The 25,945-nt window shown below is 38.0% G+C and overlaps 1 protein-coding gene across 1 annotated transcript in view; it reads left to right on the top strand.

Moving 5' to 3' along the window:
- MCF2L2 (MCF.2 cell line derived transforming sequence-like 2) overlaps positions 1-25,945 on the top strand; it is a 273,630-nt gene that overhangs the window by 62,530 nt on the left and 185,155 nt on the right. The window contains exons 3-4 of the mRNA XM_061166666.1: positions 4,531-4,645; positions 25,386-25,476. Coding sequence (XP_061022649.1) covers positions 4,531-4,645; positions 25,386-25,476 — 206 coding nt within the window. The remainder of the gene's footprint in view (positions 1-4,530; positions 4,646-25,385; positions 25,477-25,945) is intronic.

The following is a 25,945-nucleotide window of genomic DNA, read 5'->3' as shown; positions in this document are numbered from 1 at the left end:
ATCTTTTCATGTGTTTGTTAGCCATCTGTATGTCTTCTTTGGAGAAATGTCTGTTTAGTTCTTTGGCCCATTTTTTTGATTGGGTTGTTTATTTTTCTGGAATTGAGCTGCAGGAGCTGCTTAAATATTTTTGAGATTAATTCTTTGTCAGTTGCTTCATTTGCTATTATTTTCTCCCATTCTGAAGGCTGTCTTTTCACCTTGCTTGTAGTTTCCTTTGTTGTGCAAAAGCTTTTAAGTTTAATTAGGTCACATTTGTTTATTTTTGCTTTTATTTCCAATACTCTGGTAGGTGGGTCATAGAGGATCCTGCTGTGATTTATGTCAGAGAGTGTTTTGCCTATGTTTTCCTCTAGGAGTTTTATAGTTCCTGGTCTTATATTTAGATCTTTAATCCATTTTGAGTTTATTTTTGTGTAAGGTGTTAGAAAGTGTTCTAGTTTCATTCTTTTACAAGTGGTTGACCAGTTTTCCCAGCACCACTTGTTAAAGAGATTGTCTTTTCTCCATTATATATTCTTGCCTCCTTTGTCGAAGACCAGGTGTCCATAGGTGCATGGATTTATCTCTGGGCTTTCTATTTTGTTCCATTGATCTATATTTCTGTCTTTGTGCCAGTACCATACTGTCTTGATGACTGTGGCTGTGTAGTAGAGCCTGAAGTCAGGCAGGTTGATTCCTCCAGTTCCATTCTTCTTTCTCAAGATTGCTTTGGCTATTTGAGGTTTTTTGTATTTCCATACAAATTGTGAAATTATTTGTTCTAGTTCTGTGAAGAATACCGTTGGTAGCTTGATGGGGATTGCATTGAATCTATAGATTGCTTTGGGTAGTATAGTCATTTTGACAATATTGATTCTTCCAATCCATGAACATGGTATATTTCTCCATCTATTTGTGTCCTCTTTGGTTTCTTTCACCAGTGTTTTATAGTTTTCTATAAATAGGTCTTTTGTTTCTTTAGGTAGGTATATTCCTAAGTATTTTATTCTTTCCATTGCAATTGTGAATGGAATTGTTTCCTTAATTTCTCTTTCTGTTTCCTCATTGTTAGTGTATAGGAATGCAAGGGATTTCTGTGTGTTAATTTTATATGCTGCAAATTTACTATATTCATTAATTAGCTCTAGTAATTTTCTGGTGGAATCGTTAGGGTTTTCTATGTAGAGGATCGTGTCATCTGCAAACAGTGAGAGTTTCACTTCTTTTCCAATCTGGATTCCTTTTACTTCTTTTTCTGCTCTGATTGTTGTGGCCAAAACTTCCAACACTATGTTGAATAGTAGTGGTGAGAGTGGGCACCCTTGTCTTGTTCCTGACTTCAGGGGAAATGCTTTTAATTTTTCACCACTGAGGATAATGTTTGCTGTGGGTTTGTCATATATAGCTTTTATTATGTTGAGGTATGTTCCTTCTATTCCTGCTTTCTGGAGGTTTTTTTTTTTTTTTTTTATCATAAACGGATGTTGAATTTTGTCAAAGGCTTTCTCTGCATCTATTGAGATAATCATATGGTTTTTACCTTTCAATTTGTTAATGTGGTATATTATGTTGATTGATTTGTGGATATTGAAGAATCCTTGTATCCCTGGGATAAAGCCCATGGATTCATGGTGTATGATTTTTTAAATATGTTGTTGGATTCTGTTTGCTAGAATTTTGTTAAGGATTTTTGCATCTATATTCATCAGTGATATTGGCCTGTAGTTTTCTTTTTTGTGTGGCAACTTTGTCAGGTTTTGGTATTAGGGTGATGGTGGCCTCATAGAATGAGTTTGGAAGTTTACCTTCCTCTGCAGTTTTCTGGAAGAGTTTGAGTAGGAGAGGTGTTAGCTCTTCTTTAAATTTTTGGTAGAATTTAGCTGTGGAGCCATCTGGTCCTGGGCTTTTGTTTCCTGGAAGATTTCTGATTACAGTTTCAATTTCTGTGCTTGTGATGGATCTGTTAAGATTTTCTATTTCTTCCTGGTTCAGTTTTGGAAAGTTGTACTTCTCTAAGAATTTGTCCATTTCTTCCAAGTTGTCCATTTTATTGGCATGTAGTTGCTGATAGTAGTCTTTTATGATCCTTTGTATTTCTGTGTTGTCTGTTGTGATCTCTCCATTTTCATTTCTAATTTTGTTGATTTAATTCTTCTCCCTTTGTTTCTTGATGAGTCTGGCTAATGGTTTGTCAGTTTTGTTTATCTTCTCAAAGAACCAGCTTTTGGCTTTGTTGATTTTTGCTATGGCCTCTTTTGTTTCTTTTGCATTTATTTCTGCCCTAATTTTTAAGATTTCTTTCCTTCTACTAGACCTGGGGTTCTTCATTTCTTCCTTTTCTAGTTGCTTTAGGTGTAAAGTCAGGTTATCTATTTGACTTTTTTCTTATTTCTTGAGGTAATCCTGTGTTGCTATGAACCTTCCCCTTAGCACTGCTTTTACAGTGTCCCACAGGTTTTGGGTTGTTGTGTTTTCATTTTCATTTGTTTCTATGCATATTTTGATTTCTTTTTTTATTTCTTCTGTGATTTGTTGGTTATTCAGAAGTATGTTGTTTAGCCTCCATATGTTGGAATTTTTAATAGTTTTTTTTTTTCTGTAAATAACATCTAATCTTACTGCATTGTGATCAGAAAAGATGCTTGGAATGATTTCAACTTTTTTGAGTTCACTAAGGCTAGATTTATGGCCCATTATGTGATCTATCCTGGAGAAGGCTCCATGTGCACTTGAGAAAAAGGTAAAATTCATTGTTTTGGGGTGATATGTCCTATAGATATCAATTAGGTCTAACTGGTCTATTGTATCATTTAAAGTTTGTGTTTCCTTGTTAATTTTCTGTTTAGTTGATCTATCCATAGGTGTGAGTGGGGTATTAAAGTGTCCCACTATTATTGTGTTATTGTTAATTTGGGAAATAGAATCTATTTAGTGGTGTCTGCTTTAATGAATATATTTAAATACTTATTTTATGCTTTTGTTCTCACAGGGATGTCTTATATCTGTTTATGAGTTATTCAAGGGCAGCTGCCTTGCAAGAATGTGCTTAACAATGTGTGCTTAGTCACTCAGTCCTGTCCAATTCTTTGTGACCTCATGGGCTGTAGCCTACCAGGCTCCTCTGTCCATGGGGATTCTCCAGGCAAGAATACTGAGTGGGTTGCCATTCCCTTCTTCAGCAGATCTTCCCAACCCAGGCATTGAACCCTGGTCTCCTGAATTGCTGCCAGATTCTTTACCATCTGAGCCACCAGGGAAGCCTTGCCTTGCAAGAATATAACCATAATAACAGTTACCATTTATGGAGCACTTATATATAATAAATAGTCTGCTAAAATGCTTTTTATATATGTTCTCAGTTAATCCTTACAATACCTTTTGAGGAAGGTGTAGATAATATTCCTATTACATAGATACATATTTGTATATAAGGGAAACTTCTGTTTAATTAAGTATCTTGCATAAAATCACATAGAAATTAAGTGGTAAAGCAGAATTTGAATAAACTTGTCTGATTTTAGAGCCAACTCTCTCTCTTTCTCTTTTTTGATCACACTGAACATGTAGGATCTTAGTTCCCTGAACAGGAATCAAACCTGTGCCCCCTGCAGTAGAAGCATGGAATCCTAACCACTGGACTGCCAGGGAAGTCCCTAGAGCCAACTCTCTTAACCACCATATACTTTTACATTTGTTATTTGCTGAAGGAAAGTTATGACCAACCTAGACAGCATATTAAAAAGCAGAGACATTACTTTGTCAACAAAGGTCTGTCTAGTCAAGGCTATGGTTTTTCCAGTAGTCATGTATGGATGTGAGAGTTGGACTGTAAAGAAAGGTGAGTGCTAAAGAATTGATGCTTTTGAACTGTGGTGTTGGAGAAGACTCTTGAGAGTCCCTTGGACTGCAAGGAGATCCAACCAGTCCATCCTAAAGGAGATCAGTCCTGGGTGTTCATTGGAAGGACTGATGTTGAAGCTGAAACTCCAATACTTTGGCCACCTGATGCGAAGAGCTGACTCATTTGAAAAGACCCTGATGCTGGGAAAGATTGAGGGTTGGGGGAGAAGGGGACGACAGAGGATGAGATGGTTGGATGGCATCACCAACTCAATGGACATGAGTTTGGGTAAATTCCAGGAGTTGGTGATAGACAGGAAGGCCTGGTGTGCTGCAGTTCATGGGGTCGAAAAGAGTTGGACATGACTGAGTGACTGAACTGAACTACATAAATGAGCAATATTATGTATTTGTGTTGGCATTATTTACTATTCCACCTATACTAAAATAAATCAGTGTTGTCTTTTACATAGTAACTATCTTCAGAGGATTCAAAAAATTGAATTCCTCTGAACAAGCTTGAAGGAGAAGAGAGGCTTGTTTGAAGTAATTCAGTGTCAACTTTCCCGCCTCCTGCTCTAAAATAATACAGACAAAAAAGGGGAGACTGATGTACATCTCAAGTTGATATTAGCCTGAGTCCTTTACTTGCAGAGGTGTGACATGAAAACATTTTGTTAACATCTTGACTACCCATTTTTGTTGCAGGAGGCCGAGGGAAAGATGGTGCCCCCATCATCACTTTCCCAGAGTTTGTGGGGTTCAAGCACATCCCAGATGAAGACTTCCTGAATGTCATGACCTACCTAACTAGTGTCCCCAGGTGAGCTGAACACAGTACTCTGCTGCCTTCCTTGTCACTGGGTTTATCCTGAATTTCCCATGTGGTAGTACTGGGTTGGGATGGGATCTTCCATGAGCCCAGCTCACACTGCTGTGTTATGGCCAATTTCACTTATCCATCAGTCAAAACAAGGGATGTGGAAAGAGACTAGAAAACAAAGTTACAGGAGCATCAGTTTATTATGGTGTGCACATATGAAGTACTTAATAAAATTGTTAAGTGAATGAAAAATTGATTGACTAGCTAATGCTGATTTTGTTCCTTCAGGTTCATTGCTCTAGATTAAGGTGATCCTGGTTTCCTGGGGCCTGTTGTCTAAGACACCTGGCTTCTGCTCAAGAGGCTCAAGCCAAGTTAGGAGTCACTTCATTTATTTTCCCTAAATAAAGAACTTAAGGGTAGATTTTATGACTATCATTGTCAGATGGAAAAAGTAAGGCACAGAGCAAGGAAACTAAAAGTCCAGAAATAAAAACTGTGCCTATAGCTGAGATCGAAACAGAGATATTTTGGGGCATCTGCTACTTCTACCTTCTCGGGCCCAGGTCTCACATATTTATGCCACTAAGTCAATAAATAGCCACATCTCCTAGGGATGGAAAGTGGGACAGAGTTCATATTGGTGATAAATATTTCACAGACAGAGGTGGAGCTGGCTGTGGAGTCCAAACTCCCTGGGGAACAGACTTAGCCCATAAAGGCCCTACCTTCCATGGGTCTGTGTCGCTTATGATACTGTCTGTTACTTAAATGCTTTGTGGTTAGGAGTTTACACAACAGCCAGGGGTGTCCTGTTTTGCTTGTTTTCCATCTTCTTCATATGATTTAGAGGTAAACTCTGTGATTGAAAGTCCACCTGGAGCCTGATCCCACCTGCAGAGATTAGGAAGTTAATTAGTTTGCTTTAACCAAACCCACTCTAAGAGATTTTTTTTTTTTTTTACCCTTCTTTCTTCTTCAGAGAAAGCTATGGATTTATTTTTAGTGCATTTCTTCAAAGATCAGTGCTTAATTTATATTTTACCTTTTTCTTTATCTCTGATAAAAGAGTATTGTAGACATTATATACACAGGAGAGGATTTGGGCTTTGTTGGTTTGAGAGAAGGATGCTGTACATCTCTGGGCTTTGCTTACATAGTTCTCTCTGCAGGAACACCTCTGCCACCCTTCTGGGCCTGTCTGACTCTTGCAAAATCATCAGCCCTCAGTCTGATCTCATTTCTTCAAGGAAATTTGCCCTGACCCCAATTCTGCTCTCACAGACTCTTAATTTCCACAGACTCTTTATTTCCACAGTACCCCTTGTATAACGCCATGGTATATGGAAATTATTTCTGTGTCTCCTATTAGACTGTGGACTACTCAAGAATAGGGGCCAATGCTTCTTTTCTTTTTTTTCCTTCTAGCCCAGCACATGGTAGGTTCTCAAGAAGTAATGTTGGTGGAATTTCCAGTTCCGATCTGGTTCATTTCAATCAAAGGGTGTTTGTTATATCGTGAGAAACAGGACACTGAGAGATGGAGGGGAACCCCACTTCTTACTTCTGCCTTTTCCTCCCAGGGTTATAGGGAGTTGAACTTGGTCTCCCTCTTTGGCTCAGTTGCCTTCCAGAACATTGACCTATCAGTTTAGCAACTTCTGTGAGGAGCAGCATGCAAGAGGGTAAGCAGGGAAGTGGGTAACAGGTAGAAGTGCCTCTTCCCCATTATCACTATATTGCTTTAAACTTACAATCTAATTTTACTGACTCAGTGGATGGAGTCATATGCTAAATTAAATGGGTCATTTTCATATTGTATTTGCAACCTTTCCTGAGTCACCACACTGAGGTCCAGACATTGAGTGCCACATGACCCAGTGTGGAAGGAAAGCATTAAGGGGTAGAAACCCTATCTCACAGACAGAAAGAAAAAAAGAAAAATCAAGAGGCTACTGTTTAGGCCTGATTTACCTTTTTTGCTCTGTGCTCTTGTATAATTTCTTGTAAACTTGGGAGTATTTTCCTTTCCTAGAATGCAGTTTGTCTCTTGAGAAAGAGTAACTGTCTGACCAGTTATTCCCCTTTTCTTCTTCCTGGCATTTGTTCATACTAGCTCACTGCCCCACCCCTTGTTCCTTTCAACATAAAACGGAGATAATGAGTAAGAAGGCCTGAAAGGAGAATTTGACCTGAACTTTGTTTCCCAGTTGCCATTTCAGGTTCCAAAGAATGAAACCACTCTTGTTCCTTTTTATGGTTCGTATTTATCACAGTTTGCATCTTCCTAAGTGTTACAATGGTTACCAGACACCAGAACTTTTCCCAGGTTGCACAATGGTTTATAGGCAGGTAGCATGACATACAACAAGGAATGTATGCACAACTGATGCACTAGAAGAGGAGAAAGACAGGATGCTCAGGGCAGGGAAAGGAGAGCTCTGTGCCTGAAATTAATAAGGATCTCTCATTGTGGTTGGGTTGGGTGAGTGCTGAAAGGCTTCCCACAGCTCATTTTTTATCAGATCTTTGCTGAATGCCATCAGTGTGTAGAGAGGTATGTTAGGTGCCATAAAGGACCACAAGACCGTACAACAATATCTTGAATCTCACATGACTCTGTTGTTATGATATTTTGTGAAATATGTGAAGAAAATGCTATAAGGGCTCAGAAGAGAGAAGAAGCACTTCAGACAGGAAAAAACAAAGAAAGCTTCAGGAGTGAAGTGTCCTTGAAGGATGGGTGAGATTTCCACATATAGATCAGAGAGGGACATTCCAGAGAGAGAGAACAGGATGGTGTTTAAGAACTTTGGACACAGCTCAAACCTGGATTGAAATCCAGATTCTATGGTCGCTAGCTGTGTGATCTGGGGCAGGTGACTTGACTTCTATTTCCAACCCCCTGGACTTTGAAGTTTTAAATAGAGCTTGTTTAGGGAATTACAGACTATCCAGGTTGTCCGTAACAGGGTGAGGATCCTTTTCAGATAGTAGTGAGAAATGAGACCTGGATAGACAGTTGGGAACAGACTGGGCAAGGTGTTTTCCACCATGCTAAGAAGTTTAGGCACAGTGAGCAAGACCGGGCCATTGGACATTCTGAGGAAGAAAAAATGGCAACCAGATGATTGTGGTGGTGGTGTGCAGGATGGACCAGAAGGAGTGGAGGAAGGGCGGAACGGAGACCAATTAGGGGCTTCTGCCCTGTTGTTGTTCAATCTCTAAGTCTGTCTGACTTTTGTGACCCCATGGACTGCAGCACGTTGGGCTTCTCTGTCCTTCACTATCTCCTGGAGTTTGCTCAAACTCATGGTTATTGAGTTGGTAATGCCATCCAACATCTCATCCTCTGTCACCCCCTTTTCCTCCTGCCTTCAATCTTTCCCAGCATCAGGGGCTTTTCTAATGAGTTGGCTGTTTGCATTGGGTAGCCAAAGTATTGGAGCTTCAGCTGCAGCATCAGTCCTTCCAACGAATATTCAGAGTTGATGTCCTTTAGGATTGACTGGTTTGACCTTTTTGCTGTTCAAGGGACTCTCAAGAATCCTCTCTAGCACCACAGCTCAAAAACATCAATTCTTTGGCACTCAGCCTTCTTTGTGGTCCAGCTCTCACATCCATACATGACTACTGGAATAGGTGCAAAGTGAAGAGGGGGTGAGCTGCCTGAGGGCAAGAGGACTAGACAGAAGGGGATGGATGGAAAGAACAGGCACTGCGGACTGGTGGAGAGGGGAAGGAGAGTGAGGAACCAGCCGTGATCCTTAGCTTTAGGAATTCTATTCACAATCAGATCTTTATGCTTTTACATGTCTAGGCACATGGAATTGAGGTCTCATTTTAAATATGTCTTCAGTGGCGACAGATTGTAGCTGAGTGGTTTGAAAAGGCATTAATAAAATATTCTGAGGCACAGAAATGGCCGACTTTTTAAAAATTCCAATTGCTTTTCTAAAAATCATATTTGTATAACTAAGCATACATTATTATTACCCTACCCTCTATTTGGTTTCTTTGTTTTTCTCACAGTTATGTGTTCATTACTTGAGAGGGATTGGAGAAGTTACTTTTATTAGATAGAAACAAGAGCCATATTTCATAACTGTGAATTTTATGGTTATTTACTATTTCTAAAGGTCTTTTTCTATAAGGAATCTGTTGAGAAGCCTATTTAAGTTTGAAAAATTCTTCCATGTCCATTTTCCTCCCATAGAGTCTGATGAATAGTCCTTGAGAAGACTCATATCCTCTTTTATGATATGCTGTCTCATAGAATGCTATCTGACATTTCTACTTTGGGAGGAGGGGAGGAGGACAGCATTATTATTTGGCCTGTGAGTTCTATAGAGACTTGCTCCTTTGTATTGAAAGACTGAATGGGATTATAACAATCTGTCAGCTTTAAAAACCAGCCTTATCAGAGAAGTGAGTTTGATCTGGGCTTCTCACTATTATGAAAGCAGTGGAAAAAGCCCCTTATTTTAAGTAGTTTTAAATACTATAAATAGGAAAAGTGCTGCTTTGATTGAGTAGCTAAAGTAAGATGTGTTGTTTCCTGGTCTGGCTGTGGAATTGCTCCCCAAATCAGGAAAATGGAATCATTCATTTGACTCCTGGGATAAAGGTTCAGAGTGGGGAGTCTTATTGGGCTGTTGTCTTGTACAAGATGGGTGAATTTGCTTCAGAGCCCTCTGGAAGGATACCTTGGGAGACCAAACCTTAGGCACACAAGTGAGGCTCAAAATTAGAGCACATCCCATAGATTTATTATGAATAAATGTTTGACATTGGCAAGTAAGTCTTACATACTAGGAGGATTTGAATGGATTATATTAGAGGATAAGAAAAAAATTTAATATGCCAGTTTCCTGTTCTTCTCTATGTAAGAACCAGGGAGTCTGACATTTCTCCCTAGTAGAATGACTTAGTGTGTATAAGACATTTGTTCTTTTGTTTAGGTGATTGTTTTAGAATCTTCTGCTATATTCTGCCTTTTTGTCATCTATCCTGTGAGGTAGGGGCTCAAATTCTCTTTTCTGATAATTCAGGTTTTTTTAGACATTCAAAACACAGCCTCTTGCTTGAATTCATAGGTTCTAGTGATTGTAAATATCTAGAATCTTTTCTTACTCAGTGGTATTATTGATTATAAAAAAGATAATTGCTCTAGCTCTGTGAAAAATGGCCTTGGTATTTTGATAGGGATTGTATTGAATCTGTAGATTGCCTTGGGTAGTTTGGTCACTGTCATGATACTAATTCTTTTAATCCATTAACTTGGTATATCTTTCCATTTGTTTGTATTGTCTTCAACTTCTTTCATCAAGGTCTTATAATTTTCCCAGTACAGACTCTTTAACTCCTTTAAAAAAAATTATTTATTTATTTTAATTGGAGGCTAATTACTTTACAATATTGTAGTGGGTTTTGCCATACATTGACATGAATCAGCCATGGGTGTACATGTGTTCCCCATCCTGAACCCCCCTCCCACCTCCCTCCCCATCCCATCCCTCAGGGTCATCCCAGTGCACCAGTCCCGAGCACCCTGTGTAATGCATCGAACCTGGACTGGAGATTCATTTCACATATGATAATATACATGTTTCAATGCTATTCTCTCAAATCATCCCACCTTCGCCTTCTCCCACAGAGTCCAAAAGACTGTTATTTACCTCTGTGTCTCTTTTGCTCTCTCGCATATAGGGTCATCATTACTATCTTTCTAAATTCCATATATATGTGCTAGTATACTGTATTGGTGTTTTTCTTTCTGACTTACTTCACTCTGTATAATAGGCTCCAGTTTCATCCACCTCATTAGAACTGATTCAAATGCATTCCTTTTAATGGCCAAGTAATATTCCATTGTGTATATATACCACAGCTTTCTTATCCATTTGTCTGCTGATGGACATCTAGGTTGCTTCCATGTCCTGGCTATTGTAAACAGTGCTGCGATGAACATTGGGGTACATGTGTCTCTTTCAGATCTGGTTTCCTTGGTGTGTATGCCCAGCAGTGGGATTGCTGGGTCGTATGACAGTTCTATTTCCAGGTTTTTTTTTTTTTTCCATTTATTTTTATTAGTTGGAGGCTAATTACGTTACAATATTGTAGTGGGTTTTGCCATACATTGACATGAATCAGCCATGGATTTACATGTATTCCCCATCCCTATCACCACTCCCACCTCCCTCTGCACCCCATCCCTCTGGGTCTTCCCAGTGCATCAGCCCTGAGCACTTGTCTCATGCATCCAACCTGGGTTGGTGATCTGTTTCACCCTTGATAATATACATGTTTTGATGCTGTTCTCTCAAAACATCCCACCCTCGCCTTCTCCCACAGAGTCCAAAAGTCTGTTCTGTACATCTGTGTCTCTTTTTCTGTTTTGCATATAGGGTTATCATTACCATCTTTCTAAATTCCATATATATGCGTTAGTATACTGTATTGGTCTTTGTTTTTCTGGCTTACTTCACTCTGTATAATGGGTTCCAGTTTCATCCATCTCATTAGAACTGATTCAAATGAATTCTTTTTAATGGCTGAGTAATATTCCATTGTGTATGTGTACCACAGCTTCCTTATCCATTCGTCTGCTGATGGGCATCGAGGTTGCTTCCATGTCCTGGCTATTATAAACAGTGCTGCGATGAACATTGGGGTGCACGTGTCTCTTTCAGATCTGGTTTCTTTGGTGTGTATGTCCAGAAGTGGGATTGCTGGGTCATATGGCAGTTCTATTTCCAGTTTTTTAAGGAATCTCCACACTGTTCTCCATAGTGGCTGTACTAGTTTGCATTCCCATCAGCAGTGTAAGAGGGTTCCCTTTTCTCCACACCCTCTCCAGCATTTATTGCTTGTAGACTTTTGGATAGCAGCCATTCTGACTGGCATGAGATGGTACCTCATTGTGGTTTTGATTTACATTTCTCTGATAATGAGTGATGTTGAGCATCTTTTCATGTGTTTGTTAGCCATCTGTATGTCTTCTTTGGAGAAATGTCTGTTTAGTTCTTTGGCCCATTTTTTGATTGGGTTGTTTATTTTTCTGGAATTGAACTGCAGGAGCTGCTTAAATATTTTTGAGATTAATTCTTTGTCAGTTGCTTCATTTGCTATTATTTTCTCCCATTCTGAAGGCTGTCTTTTCACCTTGCTTATAGTTTCCTTCGTTGTGCAAAAGCTTATAAGTTTAATTAGGTCCCGTTTGTTATTTTTGCTTTTATTTCCATTACTCTGGTAGGTGGGTCATAGAGGATCCTGCTGTGATTTATGTCAGAGAGTGTTTTGCCTATGTTTTCCTCTAGGAGTTTTATAGTTCCTGGTCTTACATTTAGATCTTTTTCATTTTGAGTTTATTTTTGGGTATGGTCCCTTTAACTCCTTAGTTAGATTTATTCCTAGATATTTTTTGATGCAATTATAAATGAGATTATTTTCTAATTTCTATTTCTGGTAGTTCGTGTTAGTTTATAGAAATGCAACAGATTTCTGAATATTCATTTTGTATCCCACAACTTTACTGAATTCATTGATGAGCCCCATTAATTTTCTGGTGGCATCTTTAGGATTTTCTATGTATAGTATCATGTCATCTGCAAACAGAGTTTTACTTTATCCTTTCCAGTTTGGATTCTTTTAATTTTCCCTGCTATCTTATTGCTGTGGCTAGGACTTCCAATATTATGTTGAATAAAAGTGGCAAGAGTGAGTTCTTGTCTTGTTCTTCATCTTAGAAGGAAATGCATTAAACTTTTCATGGTTGAGTCTGGTGTTAGCCGTGGGCTTTATTTAATTTTTTTTTCAATTGAAGTAGAGTTACAGAGCTATGCTGGTGACTCAGACCATAAATAATCTGCCTGCAATGCAGGAGACCAGGTTCAATCCCTGGATTGGGAAGATCCCCTGGAGAAGGTAATGGCTACCCACTCTAGTATTTTTGTCTGGAGAATTATATGGACAGAGGAGCCTGATGGGCTACAGTCCATGTTGAAAAGAGTAGGATACAACTGAGCGAAAGAGTAGGATACAACTAACACTTTACTTCTCTTGATTTACAATGTTGTGTTCGTTTCAGGTGTACAACAAAGTGATTATGTGTGTGTGTATGTGCATCTCTTTTCTTTTTCAGATTCTTTTCCCTTATAGGTTATTACAAAATATTGATTATAGTTCCCTGTGCTATCCAGTAGACCCTCGTTGGTTATCTATTTTATATATGGTAGTATATCTATGTTGGGGCTTCCCAGGTGGGTCAGTGGTAAAACATCTGCCAGCCAATGCAAGGAGATGCAGGAGTTCAGTCCCTGAGTCGGGAAGATCCCCTGGAGGAAGAAATGGCAACCCACTCTGGTATTCTTGCCTGAAGAATCTCATGGACAGAAGAACCTGATGCATTGCAGTCCGTAGGGTCACAAAGAGTCAGACATGACTGAGCGACTGAGCATGCATGCACATGTATATGTTAATCCCAAACTCCTAATTTATCCCCCTGCCCCTTTCCCTTTTGGTAATCATAAGTTTGTTTTCTGTGTATTTGGGTCTATTTCTGTTTGATAAATAAGTTCATCTGTATAATTTTTTTTTTAGATTCCACATATAAGTGATATATGATGTTTGTCTTCCTTTGTCTGGTTTACTTTGCTTAGTATGATAATCTCTAGGTCTGTTCATATTGCTACATTATTTCATTCCTTCTTATGGCTGAATAATATTCTGTTGTGTATATGTATATCTCATCTTCTTTATCCATTCGTCTGTTCATAGGCGTTTAGGTTGCTTCCACATCTTGGCTATTCTAAAGAGTGCTGCAGTGAACATTGGGGCTCATGTCTCTTTCCAAGTTATGGTTTTCTCCAGATATATGCCCAGGAGTGGGATTGCAGGATCATATGATAACTCTAGTTATGTCAAAGTATGTCCCCTTTATAACCCTTTATAACCCCTTTATGTCCCCTTTATAATTCTTTGTTGAGAGTCTTTTTAAAATCATAAATGGATGTTCAATTTTGTCAAAAGCGTTTTCTGAATCTATTGAGATATCATATGATTTTTATTCTTTAATTTGTTAATATACCATATTAATATTCTTATTATTGATTCAGTTTTGTTACTGGTAATTGGTATGAAATATTTTTTTATTGTTCAGTCTTGGGAGATTATACAATTCTAGGAATTTGTCCATTTCTTCTAGGTTGTCCTTTGTCCATTGATTGACTTCCAGGTATTAAATCATCTTTGTGTTCATGGGGTAAATCCCACTTGACCATAGTGTATGATTCCTTTATTGTGTTGTTGAATTTGGTTTGCTAATATTTTGTTGGATGATTTTTGCATCTATGTTCATCACTGATATTAGCCTGTAATTTTCTTTTTTGGTGATATCTTTGTTTTGGTATCAGGGTGATGCCAGCCTCATAGAATGAGTTAGGAAGTGTTCCTTTCTGGGCAATTTTTTGGAATAGTTTGAGAAGGATAGGTGCTAAGTCTTCTCTAAATGTCTGATAGAATTTACCTGTGAAGTGATCTGGCCCTGGACTTGGTTTTCTGGGAATTTTACTTATTATTGATTCAGTTTTATTACAGGTAATTGGTCTGTTCATACTTCTGTTTCTTCATTGTTCAGTCTTAGGAGATTGTACAGCTCTAGGAGTTTGTCCATGTTTTCTAGGTTTTCCATTTTATTGGCATATACTTGTTCATAGTAATTGCTTATGATCATTTATGTTTCAGTGGTATTGGTTATAACATCTTTTTCATTTCTGACTTTATCAATTTAGATTTTTTTTTCTTGATGAGTTTGGCTAAAGGTTCATCAATTTTGTTTTCTAAAATTGATATGTAAACATGAAAGATCCCATATAGCCAAAATAATCTTAAGAAAGAAGAACAAAGCTGAAGGGATTATACACACTGGTTTCAAAGTATACTGCAAAGCTATAGTAATCAAAGCAGTATAATACAGGCACAAAACAGAAACATAGACCAATGATACAGAATAGAGAGCCCAGAAATGAGCCTACATTCAAATAGGCAATTAATTTATGACAAAGAAGGCAAAAATATACAATGGAGAAAAGACAACCCCTTAAACAAGTGATGCTGGAAATACTGGATAGCTACATGCAAAAGAATCAAGTTGAATTGCTCTCTCACACCACACACAAAATAAATTCAAAATGGATTAAAGACTTAAATGTAAGACCTGAAACCATAAAGCTCCTAGGAGAAAGTTATATATTTTTTGACACAGTGTTTGTAATTTTTTTGGATATGTCTCTGCAGGCAAGAGAAACTAGTTCAGTCTCTTAGTCGTGTCCGACTCTGTAACCCCATGAACTGCAGCATGCCAGGCCTCCCTGTCCATCACCAACTCCCAGAGTTTACCCAAACTCATGTCCATTAAGTCGGTGATGCCATCCAGCCATCTCATCCTCTGTCATCCCCTTCTCCTCCTGCCCTCAATCTTTCCCAGCATCAGGGTCTTTTCAAATGAGTCAGCTCTTTGCATTAGGTGGCCAAAGTATTGGAATTTCAGCTTCAACATCAGTCCTTCCAATGGATATCCAGGACTGATTTCCTTTAGGATGGACTGGTTGAATCTCCTTGCAGTCCAAGGGACTCTCAAGAGTCTTTGCCAATGCCACAGTTCAAAAGCATCAATTCTTCAGCACTCAGCTTTCTTTATAGTTCAACTCTCACATCCATACATGACTACTGGAAAAACCATAGCCTTGACTAGACAGACCTTTGTTGACAGAGTAATGTCTCTGCTTTTTAATATGCTGTCTAGGTTGGTCATAACTTTCCTTCCAAGGAGTAAGCATCTTTTAACTTCATGGCTGCGATCACCATCTCCAGTGATTTTGGAGCCCCCCAAAATAAAGTCAGCCACTGTTTCCCCATCTATTTGCCAAGAAGTGATGGGACTGGATGCGATGATCTAGGTTTTCTGAATGTTGAGCTTTAAGCCAACTTTTTCACTCTCCTCTTTCACGTTCATTAAGAGAAACTAAAGCAAAAGTAAATAACTGGGTCTATATCAAACTAAAAAGCTTTTGCCTAGCAAAGGAAAATATTAATGTCAATAAAACGAAAAGTTCACTTACTGAATGGAAGAAGATATTTGCAAATGATATATCTGATAAGGGGTTAATATCCAAAATATACAAAGAATTCATGCAATCTAACATCAGAAACAAACAGGGGGTTGATCCTGAGAAACTTGAGCATACCAAAGTTCTCCTATGCTCAAGTCGCTTATGCATACTGGTACAGTACAGTCAGCTGTTCATATCCACAGATGTGGAACCTATAGATATAGAGGGCCAATTGTACCTGTTGATTTTACTACTATGCATTTACTTTACTTTACTCTCAGCCTTTATGTTCTTCTACCTATATTCTACTTTTCATTACTAAGAATTATAATGTACTTTACACATCACTATAAATGTTTTTCTTTGATTATAGATTGATCCTAAATAACAGAAATCAGTAGAATGCATTCATATATGTAATATGATTGGACCTCTGGAATGAGAAATGTAATCCTAAGTCCTTAAACCTGTGTCACTCAAAGGAGAATGCTACAAATGTTAAGGTAAAATAGGTTCTTTTTTCTCATACTCCATGGGTTGCTCAAAATCATGCCATAATTTAATTTATTTCAGACTTGGACAATGATTTTTTATGTACATTTTCCCCTGGCATTTTTAATTGCCTTTCTTTTTTTCTTGTTTATAGCATGACACGTATCTTTATTATATTGTTAACATCTTATAGATTCTTTATCATAGAATTTGCCTAGTGCATACATTTTCTTCTTGGAGATATTCTTTTGAGCCTCTCTGAGCTATTCATAATACAGGCTGGCTGCTGTATAAACCTGCTGCAAGTTGTCAACCTGGGATTGTTTTTTATTTTGGGAAGGTCATTCTTCATTTTGGGATTTTATTTTCATTAAAAAACTTTCAAATTATTTCTTTTTTTGAAAAGTGTATATGGTAAGTGTGTTTTACATCTTGAATGTCAGAAAATGGCTCATTTTGATCTCAGAGTTGATTGGCAATTTATTTGAGCATGGAGTTTTTTTCTTTTTTTTTTTTGGACAATAACATCGATCCATTGATTGTTAGCATTCAGTATTACTGATAACAAAGTTGATCCTTGTCACAGGATCTGACTGTCATTCCTTCATAGGTCAGCTGCTTGTCTCTCTGCATAAGAAACTTTGGGGCTTTTTTCTTTATGTTTTGCAGGTTTGAAATTTCAATCATTTTCTTTCATGCTGCTGTGTCTTTGAATGGAAGGTTCAAGTCTCTCTTAGGCTTAGAATTTTTTTCCTGTTATCTCTGCTTATTTCTTTCCTACAACTCTGCTTCTGAAACTCAAATGAGAGGGACAATGCATCTTCTGAGTCTCTCTTCTGTGTCTTTAATTTTTCTTTTGTATTTTTCATCTCTTTATCACTTTACATTTTAATATATGTATATATTCTATATATCATATAAGTATGTGAAAAGTGAAATTCGCTCAGTTGTGTCTGACTCTTTGTGACTCCATGGACTGTAACCCGCCAGGCTCCTCTGTCCATGGAATTCTCCAGGCAGGAATACTGGAATGGGTTACCATTTCCTTCTCCAGGGGCTCTTTCCAACCCAGTATTCGAACCCACCTCTCCTGCATTGGAAGGCAGATTCTTTACCACTGAGCCACCTGGAAGCCCTAGGAGGAGTTAAGTATGTTTAATATTTGCTAGGATTAATTCCCCCTCTCCTACTGGGTCCCTAAGCTTTACTTACTTTTTTCATGTTTTTCTACTGTTCTTTCTTGTTTTCTGTCTATTTGTATACCTCCATTTTTAGAAAAAGAAAAAGGAAAGAAAACTCTTTGGCCTTTTCATTGAGACTATTAACTTTATAAATTTACTCAGGAACAAGTCACATATTTATGGTGTTAAAATCATCCTATCAAGAAGAAGAAAAGTCTTTCTATTTGTTAAAATCCACTTTTGTGTCTTTTGGCAGTGTTTGAAAGTTTCCTGACATAGTTTTTGTATTATTGTTAAGTTTATTCCTAATTATTTTCTGTTTGTTGCTAGTGACTCTATTATTATATACATTAACTGGTCATTTTATTTTGCTACTGAATTAGGTATAGATATCAATGTCATATTTGCTTCATAAATAGCATTTTGAAGTTCTCTTTCAGTTTTTAGGCTCAGAAACTATTCTTGCGGGATTGGGACTTTATCGCCCTTGATGATTTGAATTCCCCTGTGAAATTCCCCTGTGAATTTGTGCCTTGATAACTTTCTCTGTTTCCTCTATGGACTTTAGTCTGTTTAAACTTTATATTTTTAATGAGGTCAATTTTGGTAAACTGTATTTTCCCAGGAAATAACCTATTTTTGTCTTGGTTTTCAAGTTTATCTAAATAGATGTATGCAAAGTAATTTCTAAACTTAAATTTTCCTGGGTTTCAATGCTTATTTTTCTGTTTGCTATTTCTTAGTTTGTATACCTGTGCTTTGTCCATTTCCCCCCTCCTTGATTAAGTAAGCTAGTGTCTTATTTTGTTAATTAAAAAAAATGGGATTCTGATTTTTTAATCAGATCTGGTGGCTTTTCTGTCTTTTACTTTATTCATTCTGCTTTATCTTTAATATTTTCTTCCTTGTGATTTCTTTTGGCTTGCTTTAGTTTTTTCATTTGAGTTGAAAACAACTCCCTTAGTTCATAGTTTACATTAGGATTCAGTCTTGGTATTATACATACTTAGGATTTGGACAAGTGCATGCTGACCTATTGGAGAAGGAAATGGCAAGCCACTCCAGTACTCTTGCCTGGAAAATCCCATGGACAGAGGAGCCTGGTGGGCTACAATCCATGGGGCCGCAAAGAGTTGGACACGACTGAGCGACTAACACACACACACACTCACACACACACACGATGACCTATATCCACCATTATAGCATCATACAGATTAGTTTCACTGACCTAAAAGCCCTCTGTGCTACACCTATTATTTATCTGTTCTATGCTCCCACCCCTCAACCCCTAGCAACTATTGAGTTTTACCATCTCTATAGTTTTGCATTGTGCAGAATGTTATATAGTTGTATTCATACGGTATGTAACATTTTCAGATTGACTTCTTTCCTTTACTAATATGCATTTGTTTTCTTCATGTCTTGCCATGACTTGATAGCTCATTTATTTTGAATAATAGTGTACTGTCTAGATACTACAGTTTATCCTTTCACCTTCTGAAGGATATCTTGTTTGCTTCCAAGTTTTGACAATTATGAATAAAGCTTCTATTAATGGGCTTCCCTGGTGGCTCAGATGGTAAAGCGTCTGCCTGCAATGTGGGAGACCCGGGTTCGATCCCTGGATTGGGAAGATCCCTGGAGAAGGAAATGGCAGCCCACTCCAGTACTCTTGCCTGGAAAATTCCATGGACAGAGGAGCCTGGTAGGCTACAGCCCATGGGGTTACAAAGAGTCAGACACAACTGAGTGACTTCACTTTCTTTCTTTTCTATTAATGTAAATATCCATGTATGAGTTATTATGTGGACATAGTGTTCAACTCACTTAGGTAAACACCAGGTAGTTACACTTGTTGAATCACATGATATGAATATGCTTAGTTTTGTAAGAAACTGCCAGACTGTATTTCAAAATGGCTGTACCATTTTGAATACCCACCATAAATGAGTAAGAGTTCCTATTCCTCCACATCCTTGCCAAAGTTTGGTATTGTCAGTGTTTAGGATTTTGGCCATTATAATGGATGTATAGTGGAATGTTATTGTTTTAATTTGCAATTTCCTAATGACATGTATTGTCAAACATCCTTTCATATGCTCACTTTCCATTTGCATATATTTTTTTGTTCAATATCTGTTTTGGTTTTTTGCCCAGTTTTTAATTGGGTTGTTTGTTTTCTTATTGTATAATGGTTCTTTATCAGATATATCTTTTGTAAATATTTTCTTCCAGTTTGTGGCTTGTCTTCTTATTCTCTTAAAGCTAAAAAGTTTTGATTCATATTTTCCCCCCCTTCATATTAGCTTTTTATATAGGAATATTGCTTGCATCTTTGCAATTAGAAAACAAGTTTTGTGGTTTAGGGTAGTTTATAAGATTCCTAGTTAACACCATGCTATATATAGTTTCTAAATATAGTTTCCTTTATTAATAAACTTATAAAACCCCTTTTTTGGAAGTTAAGGAAAAGTATGTGTAGCCTAAATTTATTTTTTTGTCATGTAGGATGCTAAATTTTACCTCTTGCTTCTTTTTGCCTTTACCACATTCACCACCTCTCTTTTCATTTCTTTTTCTTTGTCTTTGTCTTTCCAACCCTGTCTTTGGCTTTGTCTTTCCAACCCTGTCTCTTTGAGTTCTTTTCTAGTCAGTGCCCTGATGTACCAGAACTCTCTTTTCAGTATTTTTGCACTTAGGGTGTACTTTTCTGGAAAATTTTTTTATTTCCATCGCCTCTTCTCTTGACTGTCCATATGTATTAATCAGAATTCCTCAGAGAAATAGAACCAAGGATATCTACATACATGTTATGGTTAGTTTAGTGTGTTAACTTGACTGGGCTAAGGGATGCCCATTCAGCTGGCAAAACATTATTTTCAGATGTGTCTGTGAGGATATTTCTATAAGAGATTAACATTTGAATTTATAACCTGAGTAGAGTAGATTGCCCTCCCAGTGTGAGCGGGCATCACCTAGTCTGTTCATGCCTGAACAGAACAAAAAGGCAGAGTAAGGGTGAATTCTCTCTCTACTTGAGCTTGGACATCATCTTCTCTTGCCCCTGGACATCAGTGCTCCTGGATTTTCTGCTTTCAGACTCAGATCAGGCTTTAAATCATCAGCTCCTCCATTCTGTGGCCCTGGACTTGGATTGAGTTATACCACCAGTGTTTTTGGTTCTTTAGCTTGCAGACGACAGATCAAGGAACTTTTTGGTCACTATAACTACCTGAGCCAATTCCATAATAAATCTCTTTATAAATATGTATGTGTGTGTATATATATATATGTTATTGGTTACATTTCTCTAGGAACCCTGATATGTAGATGTAGGTATTTACTATAAGGCACTGGCTTATACAATTATGGAGGCTCAGAAGGAGACCCAGGAAGGCCAGTGGTATAGTTTGAAGGCCTAAAAATCAGAGAGCCAGTTTTGTAAATTCTAGTCTGAGCTTGAAGGCCTGAGAGTCAGAATCACTGAAGGCAGAAGATCAGTGTCCCAGTTCAACAGTCAGATTGAGAAAGAGCATGAATCCTATCGTCCTTCAAATTTTTGTTCTATTCAGGTCCTCAGTGGGTTGAATGATGCCCACCCATGTTGGGGAGGGTATTTTGGACAAACCAGGATGGTTGATTACTCTACATTTGACTCAGTCTTATGGCAATGTGGTATAATTTCAGTTAGCTAATTATTTTCTATACCTAGGAGATAGATGAGGACAGAAGAGCCTGGGGTGATTCTGCTTCAGTCCACGAGGTCACAAAGAGCTGGACACAACTTAGCAACTGAACAACAAATACCAAGCTTACTGAAAAAGGCAAAGCATAGAAAGTATATTAGTATTAGAGCTAAATTAAGAAACTATGTGCTGTATCGACCACAAAACTGGTCTGATATTTTGGGGTGAGAACACATTTACCTTAGTCTCTTACACTCATGTGTTGGGTTAGCCAAAGAGTTATTTTGGGTTTCTGTAAGATGTTAGGGAAACACCCAAATGAACTTTTTGGCCAACCCAATATTATACTTAATCATATTCAAAATTTTGACTCATCAAAAATTCAATTGTATTTTTATAGAAGAGTTACTAAGATTGGAAATGAAGGAATATAGTATCAAAATATTTTCTATACCAAGAGAGTATGAACTTTGTGACTTGAGTGTTGCTCTTGAATTCAGAAGATTTGAATCTTAACTCTGCACATAATGTATGACTTTGGACAAGTTATTATAATTTTAACCATCTTGAGGACTAGTTTCCTCATTTATAAAGTGGAAATATTATCACCAACCTGACTGTGAGGGTGGTTGTGAGGATTGTATTAAATAGTATTTATGCAGCTAACCTATCATAGGATCTTCGTGTTAACAAGAACAATAGGGATTAAAACAGCCAAGTGTTACCTAAAGAAATACATGGTCTAGAAGCCCCATTTCTTGTACATTTGGTTTTGTTGAGGTTTTGATTCTTTTGTTGAACTAGATGGGGTAGAAAAAATAATCTCCTCAGTAGCTGATATAATTTTCATGTTTTTAAGAATGCATTCTTTATGTGAAGGATTATATTCAAAACTATTGTCATGATTCATTAACTCTTATTTCTGAACTATGGCCTGTACACAATTGTGTCAGAAGACACTGTTCGATCCCACCCTGTTTACCCAAGATGCTCTGGTCTTGGGCTTTGGTGTGCAGGGAACTGAGGAGCATTTACCCTCAACCAGGCTGGGGAAGCCTCAGGGAGGGTAGGCAGGGAGCTGTTTATTTCATAGATCAAAGACATCCTGTGTTTATGTACTATATTATGTTTACTGAGCCTCTCCCACTTCCACCTCACTTAAAGAAGTGGTTGAAGCTCCACTTCAACCCTTGGAGCATTAAATTGAATAATTTTTTGTTTTAAAGGAAAAAGAAAAGACATAGGAAACACTAATAACAGCAAAATATACAAAATAAAACTGCTAGAAGATACAAGCAGATTTACTATAAGAAAAAACTGAAGGGGTGCCATGGGATGGGGTTCAGAGCATAAGCACTGCTATCAGAGAGCTCTGACTTTGAAATCCAGTTTTGCTAGTGTGATGTCAGGCAAGTTATTTTATTTCTATCAGCCTTTGTTTCCTCATCTGTAAAATGGAGATAATAATATCTATTTCATAAGATGAAGTGAGATAAAACATAAAGATGCCTGACAACTGATAGGAACTCAAGATACATGTAGCTATTATTAAGATTATTGTTATTAATGTTATTAATTTGTTAATAACAAATTATTGTTATTTGTTTTTGCTGTACTACAGAATGGTTTTGGTCATTGTTTTATGCCCTTTGATCAGTGCCTGATACCTATTGTGCACTCACTAATTTTGGTCTTTTTTTTTAAGTTATATAATATTTTTCCTTTTTCACAACTTGAATTTATTTAATTCCTTGGGTTTTTAAGCTAAGTTATAATTTATATAAAGTGTACACATGTCAACTGTACAGCTTGATGACTATATACCTGTATATACACTATGTGACAACTGGGAAGGTTTCCTCCTGAAAAGAAGGTTTCTTTTCTATCAATGTCTGCATTCCTACCCCTTCTCTTCCCCAAGTTGACTAGAAAAAATTAAGAAATATTTGGAAGCCAAGCAACCACCTCTAAACAATCCATAAACTAAAGAAGAAATCATAAAGGAAACTAGGAAGCATTTTTAGCTGAACAATAATGAGAAGAGTATATCAACATTTATGTGATATAGCTAAAGCAGTGTTTCAGTTCAGTTCAGTTGCTCAGTTGTGTCCGACTCTTTGCGACCCCATGGATTGTATCATGCCAGGCTTCCCTGTCCATTACCAATCACCATCTGGGAGCTTACTCAAACTCATGTCCATTGAGTCGGTGATGCCATCCAACCATCTCATCCTTTGTCGTCCCATTCTCCTCCATCCTTCAGTCTTTCCCAGCATCAGGATCTTTTCCAATGAGCCAGTTCTTCACATCAGGTGGCCAAAGTATTGGAGCTTCAGCTTCAGTTGTTCCAATAAATATTCAAGACTGCTTTCCTTTAGGATTGACTGGTTTTATCTCCTTGCAGTCCAAGGGACTTTCAAGAGTCTTCTCCAACACCACAGTTCAAAAGCATCAATTCTTTGGCGCTCAGCTTTCTTTATGGTCCAACTCTCACAAAGCAGTGTTTAAGAGGGAATTATAGCTTTAAATTATAGCTTTAAATTTACCACTGAGGTGGCTCAGTGGTAGAGAATTCACCTACCAATGCAGGAAATATGGGTTCAATCCCTGGGTCAGGAAGATTCTTTGCAGAAGGAAATGGCAACCCACTCCAGTATTCTTACCTGGAAAATCCCATGAACAGAGGAGCCTGGCTGGCTATAGTCCAGGGGGTCACAAGGAGTCAGACATGACTGAGCTACTGAGCACACACACATAGCTTTAAGTACTTATAATAATAGAGAAGAAATGTTTAAAATCAGCGATATAATTTTCTACCTTAAGAAGTTAAAATATACTGGCAATTAAATCCAAAGAAAAGAAAAGGAAGGAGATTGGAAAGAAAGAAAGAAAAGAAGGAAGGAAGGAAGAGGGAGGGAGGAAGGGAGTTGAAAATAAAACAAAATAATAGAGTTCCAATTTAATTCCATGGTGATCAGAAGTACAACTTGTATGATTGCAGTTCTTTAAAATTTGTTGAATTTTGCTTTGTGGCCTGGGATAATGGATAATGGACTATTTGATGAATTGTCCTATGTACATTTGAAAAGAACAGATGCTGAATTCTTCAAAGTCAAATCTATATTCCTGGTGATTTTTTGGCTATTTGTATGATCATAAAGTGTCTCTCCAAAGAGTCTCACTTTCTGAGTTGAAAATTTTACATATACACACACATACATACACACAAATGTGTAAATTCATGTTTCAAATTTCAGCATTCTGGTTTCAGAATTTGTGCTCATAACTACTTCATGATTGGTATTGTTCAGGCTTTCTTGGTGGCTCAGCTGGTAAAAAAATCTTTCTGCAATACAGGAGACCTGAGTTTGATCCCTGGCTTGTGAAGATCCCCTGGTGAAGGGAAAGGCTGCCCACTCTAGTGTTCTGGCCTGGAGAATTCCATGGACTGTATAGTCCATGGGATCGCAGAGTCGGACATGACTGAGTGACTTTCACTTTTACTTTCTCATCTTACAGATAAGGGAATAGGGTCAGAGAGGTTAGGTGATTGCCCCAAGTCTCAGTGCTAGTAAAGTGGCAGCACTAGGATCTGAACCAGGTTCCAAAGTTCTTGCTCTTTCCTCCCATAGTTTCCTCCCAAAGAGAGAGAAGAAAAATGTTTTCCCTTTTAGGACTTTAGTTTTTAAAAATTTTGTGAGAATTTTGTGGTGACTTCAGAGGGGACCAAACAGCTTTTTTTGTTCTTAATGAAGTTGATATCTCCTCGTACTTATGGTTTTTTGGTCATTGATGACCAGGCTCTGGAAAGGAGCTGTTTTTCCCATTGACGTATGTTATTTCTGGACATCTGTGGGACTGACTTCTAGGGAAGTATGTTGATAGCTCCATGAGCGTCAGTCTTAGGAGTGGAAAGATAGCAAAGCTCGACCTCAAGGTCCTCTGTCTACACTGGGACATGTGGTGCTCAACTTACATGAATCTTTCTGTTTGTTGAGGGTTTCATACATTTGCCAGCCAGAAATAGAGCCCTTGAGAGGGTTTGAGACATGAAATATTTCTGCCTTGTGAAGGCTGCCAGGTGAGATGAGGAGAGGAAGCCAGTTCTTTTCTTGGAGAAGTCAGACCTGGTTATCCCCTCATGCTCTGCAGGGCGTTTACACAACAAGCCTGGAGTGACACGGAGGCAGTGGAATCATTCTGCGGAGGGAGCCCAACAGAATCCATGTGTTTCACTGCCTCTGATACTGACCACCCTTTTTTGCAGCATGGAGGCTGCCAGCATCGGGTTCGTCATTGTCATCGACAGACGGAGGGACAAGTGGAGCTCCATAAAAGCATCCTTGACACGAATAGCTGTAAATATTTATTTTTATGTTTTACTATAAAGATAATTTAAACTATCTATTCGACTATTTCACATCAAAGTCACCAGGAAGTAGCAGTTATTTTATGCCAAGTGTGGGAAGGTCTTTGTAGCAGAGGTTGTTGTATCATGTCCGTATCCTCTCTGCTGCACAAAGGTCACTTGCAGACCATTCCTGAGCATGAGTCTCTCTACCTTATTGACCTCTCTGGTCACTGGAGAGGAGCAGGTAGAGAGTGCTGGGAAGCTAATGCTCCAGGAGTGACCTGCAAGTACTGCGTTATGGGCATTAGTGGACAAACACCCCAGGATTTGTATCCCTTAGTGGGGCAGTTCTGAGGTATATTCCACACAGAATTTCAGAAGATCTAGCCCTTTCTTGCCAGAGAAGGCAATGGCACCCCACTCCAGTACTCTTGCCTGGAAAATCCCATGGATGGAGGACCCTGGTGGGCTGCAGT

Source organism: Dama dama, chromosome 19, assembly GCF_033118175.1.
Source record: "Dama dama isolate Ldn47 chromosome 19, ASM3311817v1, whole genome shotgun sequence".
Taxonomy (NCBI): Eukaryota; Metazoa; Chordata; class Mammalia; order Artiodactyla; family Cervidae; genus Dama; species Dama dama.
This window is presented reverse-complemented; position numbering and strand designations above follow the sequence as displayed.